Source organism: Malaclemys terrapin, chromosome 20 (assembly GCF_027887155.1).
Source record: "Malaclemys terrapin pileata isolate rMalTer1 chromosome 20, rMalTer1.hap1, whole genome shotgun sequence".
NCBI lineage: Eukaryota > Metazoa > Chordata > Testudines > Emydidae > Malaclemys > Malaclemys terrapin.
Genome location: NC_071524.1, coordinates 10,509,456 through 10,519,380, shown reverse-complemented (window position 1 = coordinate 10,519,380; position 9,925 = coordinate 10,509,456). Strand labels below are relative to the sequence as shown.

At 59.3% G+C, this 9,925-nt stretch overlaps 1 protein-coding gene across 1 annotated transcript; it reads right to left on the bottom strand.

Moving 5' to 3' along the window:
* Nucleotides 1–6,411: 6,411 nt before the first annotated feature.
* On the bottom strand, nt 6,412–8,805 carry LOC128826360 (oocyte zinc finger protein XlCOF19-like). Its single transcript, XM_054009608.1, has 2 exons — nt 8,680–8,805; nt 6,412–7,287 (listed from the first exon to the last, which is right to left on the bottom strand). The coding sequence occupies exons 1-2, from the start codon at nt 8,803–8,805 to the stop codon at nt 6,412–6,414; spliced, it is 1,002 nt and encodes a 333-aa protein (XP_053865583.1).
* Between the last annotated feature and the right edge of the window lie 1,120 nt (nt 8,806–9,925).

Here is a 9,925-nt window from a genome sequence, read left to right as displayed (position 1 = left end):
GAGTTTAGTGTGGAGCCGGGCACCTCCAGTCCAGCACAAGCGCAGGGTGAGTCTAGGTGCAGGGGGTTGCTGGCCCCGTGTGGCCTTCTCTGGGTAAGGTCCTTCCCCAGCCTCCCCCTGCTGATGGGCAGGCACAGCCGTAAGTCCACAGGAACCAGAAGGGAGCTTAGCAGCAGACAGTGCCCAGATATGCTGCCCGGCAGTCGCCCCGTGCCCCGAGACGCAGGCAGGCCCAGGTGTGTAGTGACGATGCACCTGGCTCTCCCCAAGGCTGGATGAGTTTCTGGTGCAGGCAGGCCGGGCCCATCCCCTCCTCCCCACACTCCTTCCTGGGTGCAGGTGATGCAGGACCTGCCCAGGAACTTGAAATTTCCCATGACCATTAAATAATTATCTGTGCCCAGAGGCTGCCCTGCCCCCAACTTCCTGAGGGAGGGTGTGGCCCCCTGGTATGCTGGGAATGGCCAAGCCCTGCAGATGCCAACCAGTTGTGATGGGCACCTAGCAGCCAGGCCAGGCCCCTGCAGGGGAGGGTTAGTGTTTGGAATCTATACACACTGGGTGTGGCATATGCTGAACCAAACATGCCCGCGACCGAGTGAACACAGTACCCTCAGACCATGGGCCACACACTGCCAACCCGCTGGGCCACACCTCACTGCCTAAAACAGAGCAGGGCACGGCCACCACAGCACAGGGGTGCAGCACCCAGCGACAGGCTGCAGCTGTCAGGTGAACCCCCCAGGCACCGCGTGGGTGAATTGCTCTACCCACCGCTCCCTGGGGCAGAGCCCAGCGCTGCCACTTCCCCTGCCAGGTCACATCCCCTGTGCACTCCACAGAGGCTGGGGAGAACATCCCATCGCCAGCAATAGGGCAAGTTACTTCTCCCAGCTGCGGATTCTAGGTGGACCCAGATCACCGACCTGTACCTCCTAGCATTCATCTATCCCTGGGCTGCCCATTGAGCAGCCCCAACCGCATGGGGACAGTGCCCCTTGCTGGGGAACCCCACCAGGCCGCTGCACCTGCCTCTGCTCGCTGCCCCTCACCCCAGCAACTGGCTCTCGCAGGGTATCTTGCAGCAGGCCGGCAGGGCACAGCTAGACTCCCCCTTAGTCCATATGGCCCCCAGCATGATGGATCCCTAGGCACCATTGTAACCAATGTGATACTGCGTCTGCTCCACCGAGCTCCCTGCTACATGGCATGACTCATGGGCAGCTAGGTACCCTGCTGCTGGGAGGGCAGAGTGAGCAACCATCTCCTCCCAGGCACAGCACCGGCTGACACGACTCCCACCCGCCATGCAAGAGCTGCGGGTCTGAGAGCGTCTTTACCTCAGCTACAGCCCGTTGAATTGTCTGGACTGCCCCCCAGGCTTTTCCCACGCTAGCAGTAACCCTCCCTGCACTGAGCCCCAAAACGCAGCCATGGAGAGAACTGCTGGCTGATGGGTGCAATCAGCAGCCCCAGGAGAACCTGGCTCACCCCACACCCTGCTCCCCTGGGGGGGAGGTTGTAAACCCTTCTGCTACTGCACAGGTGGCGCCGCTGGTCCCATCTCACACAGCCTTGTCCTTTCTCCATTGGGGGGTCCCTCTGAGCAGCCTTCGCTACAGGAATGCTCCCCATTGGAGCAGAGAAGGGGGTACTGCGGGGTGGGGGTGGAGCAGATAAAGGACAGCTGCCTCCTCATCGACGCTGCTCTAACAGGGAGCTGCACAGCGGGAAAGGAGGGGACGCACTGTGTGCCCTGGGGGAGCTGGGTTCCCTGAGGGTCTCCTCAGAAGGCCTGGAGAGGCAGATGGCTCAGGAACTCTCACAGCCCCAGATGGGACGAGGCTGCTAGGGCATTAACCAGGGGACTCCCCTTCCAGTGCCCTGTTAATGGGTTAAATGGGTGCAGGAAAGGGGGCCGATCCTTGCTGCCCCTGCAGGAGGACTGGCCATTTGAGGAACTGGCTCCATATCTCCTAACCCCCGAGAACAGGGCTGTGTGACACAAGGGCAAGGCCCCCACAGCCCCATCTACATTCCCTCAGCACTAGCACAGGGGAGCTCAGCCACAGGTGGGAAACTCACCGGACTGGGATGGAAAACCCCCAGCAGGATTTGACCCCGGCCCTACTGTGCCAAACCCCAGACAGCTAGAGCTAGAACTGAAGGAGGCAGTCCCTTAGCTGTAGCAGTAGCAGGCATTTATCCTCACACCCCACACGGCTCCTGGGAGCGCCCCACACAGTGGGTACAGGTGCACATAAAGGTGTGACTGCAGCAAGCACACCTGCACAAGCAACAGCGGTGGTGGGGACACATCCTGCTCCCTACTCCACACACAGCCAGGCCCGCTGGCTCTGGGTCCACACTCAGGGGCCAGCAGCACCCAACGGCTGCAACTGAACCTCGATCTCACTAGCAAATTGGGTCCTGCCAGGACAGGAGCTGGAGGGGCCGAGGTGACCGACACGATGCCCGGTGTAACTCAGTGCAGATGGGAACACCTGTTACTGGACCTCCAGCAGGGTGACACTCCCTGGGACTGGTGCTAGCACATGAAAGCACTCCCCAGGTGAGGTACTGTCCACCGGCAGCCCGGGCGCTCCGTAACAAAAGGCAGTGCGTGATCCCACGAGAATGAGCTGTTGTGCTGGACGCATAGGGTCCAGCAACAGCCGCCCCATAGCTCTCGTGTGGGTCACCCAGGTGCCAGGCTCTCATCTCAGCTAGCAGGGCCCCCTGAACTCCCACTGGCTGCACAAATCTGCAGTCTGGCACAGCAGGCATCTTTAACCCCTGCCTTCCCAGGGCAGAGGGGCCAGGAACGAGCCTGGCAAGGGGGGCCTCATTCAACCCCCCTTTTGTAGCTTCTTGTGTCTCAAACAGGAAATTGGGGTGCACACCTCGCTTTTGTGCTTCTGGATGATGCTTACAGGAGCCCTTGCTGCCCTGCACCCCCCCGCTTCCCTTTGTTACTGAGATAGGGAGAAAGAGGCCACCTGTCCTACTGCTCCTGGCAGTAGAAGGGTTTTTAACCAGACTTTCTGTTGACACCTATTTAACCCAAGCATGGAGACGTGTCAGACCCAACCCCCACCCAGAGCTGAGAACTCCCTTGTGCCGACTCTCCAGTTCCCAAGGGAGCCCTCCAGCCCAGCAGAGCAGACATCCCATGGGGGTAGGCCTGGCACCAGCTAGCAGCGAAGTGGCTCTTGGCTGTAATTCACATTGTACGCCATTCTGGTGCGTGCACACTTAGCGCAGGCTCAGAGAGTGTGTAAGTTGTTTTCTTACTGCAACACCAAGAGGGGGCAAAAAGGTTTGAGCTGATCCCGTTACCTCCCCTTCTGTCTGTGGAGCGACGGGTGCGACTCTATCACGTGCACATCCAAGCACCCAAGGGCTGGGGGTGCCAGATGCGAGGAGGGGCTGCAGCCCAGCCCTCGCCCTGTGGGTTCAGTTCCCACAACTGGGTGGAAGGGGGCTTGACTCCCCAGCCCTCATTGCAGTGGGGTGCAGCGAGCAGAAGCTCCGCTCAGCTGGAGGCAGCTGGGAGCCCTGTCACTGACCGAGAAGGAACCTGCTTTCCCATCCCCCTGGGGCTCACCCAGGAGCCCAGAAAGCCCCTCCCAGCTACATGGGGAGTTGCCAGCTCAGGACCCCCTGGCAGGGACCATGCTATCCAAGGAGAGGAACCCTGGGTCACAGAGATGCTGATGGAGCAGCCCCAAGGGGCCACCCTGGCTGTGCCCAGTCTGTGGGGAGGCTGCCATGGGGCAATGGCACAGAGATGGGGCTCACAAACCCCTTTCTAGCCGGGGAGCACAGAGGATACAGTCTGGCCCCCTGCTCAGCATTCACCAAACTGCAGCTCCCTGTGGGGAGGGGGAGCTCCCCACAGCTGGATCTAGCACTGCCCTGCTGAGCAGACAAGTCGAGCTCAGGGGGGTTTCCCTGCTGTCTGGACCTGACTTCTCTCTCCCCAGCCCAGCCCCCAGGACAGGCACAGAGCAAACCCCTCGCTGAGGAGCCAACCATTTCTTCCTTTCCCCGAGCTCCAGGGAGTGCCCAGAGAAGGGCCACTGGGCCCTGGAGCCAAGCAGCGACTCAGGCCAGGGCAACCCAGCCCTCCGCAGACCTATAGCCCATACCCGATGCACACATAGGAGCTTTCATCACCCCTTGTAGTGAGGGGGTGTGGCCTGGCTGGATTGCTCCTCCCAGCATGCGCTGCTTCATAGAATCATAGAATATCAGGGTTGGAAGGGAGGACCTCAGGAGGTCATCTAGTCCAACCCCCTGCTCAAAGCAGGACCAATTCCCAATTAAATCATCCCAGCCAGGGCTTTGTCAAGCCTAGGGTTACCATATTTCCACAAACAAAAAAGAGGACACTGGGGGGGGGGGGAAGCCCCGCCCTAGCCCCGCCCCGCCCCATCCACTCCCTCCCACTTCCCACCCCCTGACTGCTCCCCTCAGAACCCCAACCCCCCCTGCTTCTTGTCCCCTGACTGTCCCCTGCTGAGACCCCCCTACCCTAACTGCCCCCCCCCAGGACCCTACCTGTCCCCTGACTGCCCTGACCCTTATCCACTCACATGGGTGGCAGGGTTGTAGAAATTTTGGTGGTGCCCAGAACCCCCCACCCCACCTGCCTAAGGCTCTGGGAGGGGGGTTGGGTGGGGGGAGGAGGTCTGGGGTGCAGGTCCTGGGCTGGGGATTAGGGTGCAGGAGGGGTGCACGTTCTGGGATAGAGTTTGGGTGCTGGGTGCAGGCTCCGGGCTGGGGCAGGGGGTGGGTGTGCAGGAGGGGGTGAGAGGTGCAGGCTCTGGGATGGAGTTTGGGGGTGAGAGGCGGTGCAAAGGGAGGGGGTGCAGGCTTTAGGAGGAAGTTTGAGGGCAGGAGGGGGTGTGTGGGAAGAGGGAGGGGGATTGGGAGGGAGTTTGGGGATAGGAGGGGATGCAGGGGTGAGGGCTGTGGGTCTGGGGATGAGGGGTTCATGCTGCAGGAGGGGGCTCAGGGATGGAGCAGAGGATTAGGGTGTGTGGGGATGAAGGCTGGGGGGTTTGGGGTGTTGGAGAGGCTCAGGGCTAGGGTGGAAGGGCAGGGTAAGGGCAGCCTGTCTTCCCATTAGTGGATGGGGGCACTAGGACCCGGGGGCAGCAGACAGCAGTTGTCTGCCTGTACTGCCAGAGCCAGCACAGGCAGACAAGGGAGAGGCAGACAGGGATGGGGGACCCACCGAGGGGGGGATGCACGGAGGGGGGGTGGCAGGTGGAGGCTGGGGACCCATCCAACACTCCCCCACTCCCTGACTGCCCCCCCCCCCACTCCTCTTACCATTCTGGCTCCACGTGGGTCGGTTTGTGTGTTACACAGGACTACAGAGAGAGGGATGGGGGAGCAGGGGAGGACTCTGGCTGCTGGAGGCCAATGGGAGTGGGTCAATCGGCCTAGCCGCCCAATCAGCAGCCACACTCTGCATGGAAGGGAGGGAGGGAGGCGAGGGAGAAAAAAACCCGGGACATTTTAACCTTGTTACCAATTCCTCCCGGACGGCTATTTAGAGACGCAAAAGCCGGACATGTCCGGGGAAATACGGATGGATGGTAACCCTAGTCAAGCCTGACCTTAAAAACCTCTAAGGAAGGAGATTCCACCACCTCCCTAGGGAACCCATTCCAGTGCTTCACCACCCTCCTAGTGAAAAAGTTTTTCCTAATATCCAACCTAAACCTCCCCAACTGCAACTTGAGACCATTGCTCCTTGTTCTGTCATCAGGTACCACTGAGAACAGTCTAGATCCAGCCTCTTTGGAACCCCCTTTCAGGTAGTTCAAAGCAGCTATCAAATCCCCCCTCAGTCTTCTCTTCTGCAGACTAAACAATCCCAGTTCCCTCAGCCTATCCTCATAAGTCATGTGCTCCAGCCCCCTAATCATTTTTGTTGCCCTCTGCTGGACTTTTTCCAATTTTTCCACATCCTTCTTGTAGTGTGGGGCCCAAAACGAGACACAGTACTCCAGATGAGGCCTCACCAATGTCGAATAGAGGGGGACGATCACGTCCCTCGATCTGCTGGCAATGCCCCTACTTATACAGCCCAAAATGCCATTAGCCTTCTTGGCAACAAGGGCACACTGTTGACTCATATCCAGCTTCTCGTCCACTGTAACCCCTAGGTCCTTTTCTGAAGAACTGCTTCCTAGCCATTCGGTCCCTAGTCTGTAACAGTGCATGGGATTCTTCTGTCCTAAATGCAGGACTCTGTGCTTCACCCTGATGCATGAGGGACTGCAGTGCACGTTGGGAGATGTAGCCTTCATGGGCCCAGCCAGAGTGGCACCCACTAGGAGCTGCACATAGCCTGGGCCGCACTCCCCGGCGGGGCATGCTGGAGCAGGAGCCTTGTCAGCCGTCGCGGTGCACACGCTGGTGCTGCAGCAGGTTGGAGGGGTGGGCAAAGCCCTTGTCGCAGACACTGCACTTGTAGGGGGTCTCGCCCGTGTGCACCTTCTCGTGCACCGTCAGGTAGGCCAGGTCCTTGAAGAACTTGTCGCAGAAGCTGCACTTGTAGGGGCGCTCCCCACTGTGTACTCGGTGGTGCTGCAGCAGCAACGAGGACCGGGCGGAGGCCTTCTGGCACACCTTGCACTTGTAGGGCCGCTCGCCCGTGTGCGAGCGCTCGTGGATCACCAGATAGGACGACTGCTTGAAGGCTTTGCCGCAGGTCTTGCAGACGAAGGGGCGCTCGCCGGTGTGCACCCGCTCATGCAAGGAGAGGTCATTGGATTGCTTGAAGCCCTTGCCGCAGATGGGGCAGATGAAGGGCTGGTCACCGGTGTGAACCCGCTCGTGCACCTTGAGGCTGTGGCTGTAAGTGAACTTCTTGCCGCAGACGCCGCAGACGTGGGGCTTGTCATCGCAGTGCTGGCGCTGATGCAGCAGCAGCGAGTTGGAGGTGGGGAAGTCCTTCCCGCAGTCGCCGCATTTGAAGGGCTTCCCGGTGCAGTGGGTGAGCATGTGGCGCTGCAGCTCGTAGGGCGTCTTGAAGCTCTTGTCGCAGCAGGCGCACTGATAGGGGCGCTCGCCGGTATGAATGCGCCGGTGCTCCTGGAGGTTGGACACGCGCTTGAACTTCTTGCCGCACATCTCACAGTGGAAGGGCCGCTCCTCGGTGTGCACCAGCTGGTGGCTCTTGAAGTCCGAGTGGTGCTTGAAGGAGGCCTCGCAGAGGTCACAGTGGAAGGGCCGCTCCTCATTGTGCACCACCTCGTGGCTGAACAGCTCCCAGGTTGAGGGTGCGGTGGGGGGGGTGAAAGCTCTGACTGGGGGTGTGGGCTCTGGGTTGGGGCAGGGCTGGGGATGAGATTGGGGTGCAGGCAGGCTGCTCCGGGACAGGGGCCAGAGAGAAGGACTCCCCCCAGCCCTTTCCCTGCTGGCAGCAGCAAGCTCTGGGGGAGGAGCCCCCCTTTCCTGCCCCCCCAGCAGCACACTCACCCCCACCACTGTCACTGCATGTGCTCCTAGGGCCCCTCTCAGGTCCAGGAATCTCCCTCACCTCCCCCGTGGTGGGTGCCGGGGGGGGCTGCGTGCACCTCCTCCCCTGCTGTTGCCCCCGACTGTAGCTTCATTGGGTGTGAGGGATGGGGCTGCCTCCTTGCCCAGCATGGGGCAGGAGCGGTGACTGTGGGAGGGGGGGCCCCTGTGCTGCAGGACGGTTCCATTGGAAAATGAAAAGATCTGAAGGGGAAGGGCAGGCTCAGAGTCAGTCTGCCCTGGCAGTCGAGTTGGGGCGCACTAGGACCCTGCTGCAGCAGTTGCTGCAGGGGAAAGACAGGGACTCTTTGCTCCTCCTGTGCTGGGGGAGAAAGTCAGGGCTGGGAGACACTCAGGAGAGGTGGGAGGGCGGGGGGTGGCAGGTGGGGCCGGGGGAGGGAGATCATCTGGGTTATAAATATCTCCCTGCCAGCAGCTTTTTTTCCTCTCCACCACTTTCTGCGCCCCCCCCCCCCACACACACACGTTGTGTGCTCCAGGCAAGTGAGTCACTCTCCTCACCCTTGATAAGGCACTGGCTGGGAGGCACTCCTCTGACACAAAGGCGGATTAAGGTTTCCTGGGGCTCTGGGCCTGAGCAAGTGGGGGGTGGGAGAATTCCCCTGCCCAGTCGCTTCTGCCAGGGATGAGCGTGGGGGGCACTGAGACTTCCCCCACCCTGCCCATCTGCCTGGAGCTGCTGCCGGGGAGCGGGGTCGGAGTGCAGGGCCTTCCCCTGCCCTACCCGCCTGGCAGCCAGGGCTCTGGGCTTCCACCCCCTAGCAGCAGATTTTTTCCAGGCCCCTAAGCATGGGACCTGTCAGCCCAGTGGTCTGACCAAAAACCTGGCCGTGCAGCAAACTGGGCGGCTCCTCTTCACTATTTAGGGTTATTGTGTAACTCACTGGGGAGTGTGTGTCCCAGCCCCTGCTCCGCCCCATGCCGACCCACAGGGGCGAGGACTTGTGACAGTCCCACCCACAGAGAACTGGCTCCTTAGCTGATGCTGTAGCAGCTTTTGCTTTAGAAGCCCCTGGTTCAGTCTCTGGTGCATTAGCCATGAGGGCTAAAAGCTTGATCCAAAGACTGAGGGCTGGTGGCAATGTGACAGTTCTTAGAGTGCCCAGGTGTATGCGCCACCTTGTTACCCCTCTGCTTCACCACCCACACCACAGCCCTCTGGATCCCTTCAGCATCCAGTCCCTTCTCCATGGAGCACTCGCAGTAATACCAGGCCTGCTGTCCCCAAGGGACCGGGACACACATCCACTCAAATAATTTGACTCAGGATCAGCCCTTTGTACTCAGGGCTGGCTCTAGCATTTTTGCCACCCCAAGCAGATAAAAGAAAAGAAAAGCCACGATCGCGATTGGCGGCAGCTCTACAGCCGCTTCATTTTACAGCGGCAATTCGGTGGTAGGTCCTTCACTCCCAGAGGGAGTGACGGCCCCGCCGAATTGCAGCCGAAGGGTCAGACGAGCCGCCCCCCCTCTTCATTGGCCGCCCCAGGCACCTGCTTGCTAGTCTGGTGCCTGGAGCCGGCCCTGTTTGTACTACAGCCCAGCCCAGAGATCTACGGAGAATGAAAACAATCGTAAGTCTATTGTGATCTAGATTGAAGAGCCAGTGAGTAAGGACAATGGAAACGAAAGGGCTGAAACAAACTCAGAACACGCAAGTAAATGTCACAGGCTAAGCTCCTGTCTAGAGCTGATTTATCTCACCTGAAACCTTTTGCAGTGTTTCCAAACAAGGCTGGATGTAATCCCGTTTTCATGAATGTTCTGCCATCTACTGCTAACAGGCAGGATAACAGGGCCCTTTCTGTGTCCCCCAGTTACAGTCCAGGAAACCTTCGCAGTGCACCCCCAGATAAGACTCTTTCCCCCTTGCTGTTCTTCCCTTCATGTTAAATCTCACAATCCTTCATCCGCATTTGGTGCAGACTGGTGAGTGTGAACGAGACACCACTTAATTTACATTGCATCGGACTGATAAACATCTCTGGTCTGGCAGGAAACTAGTGTTTCATCTCTGCTGGGGCTCAATCCCTTCTTGATAGAAATGCTAAGAAGATAGTTCTAGTACATAGACATAACACCTTACATAGTAGCTGCACATATATTTTATGACGATATTCACAACCAGTGTGACATCAGCCTTCCTTTGATCCCTGACACAACACTCTTTGGTGAACCAGGATGTACAGAATTTTGCCAGGTGACATTGAGGGGAGCAGGCAACTCATCTCCTCTGTGGATTGGCACAGAGTGGCACCTGTGACAGACACACCTCACTGGGTTATGGGGGCACCTGGGAAGCAACAGGAGGACTGAAAGGGAACAAGAAATGAGTGGCTGAGAGGAGCCTCTTTGGAATGCGGCT

Excerpts from the sequence above, each read along its gene's own strand:
- LOC128826360 (XM_054009608.1), bottom strand. The coding sequence starts at position 8,805 with ATGTGTGTCCCGGTCCCTTGGGGACAGCAGGCCTGGTATTACTGCGAG. Across the intron at positions 7,288-8,679 it reads TGAAGCAGAGGGGTAACAAG|CTGTTCAGCCACGAGGTGGT; the intron begins GTGGCGCATACA and ends TCAACCTGGGAG.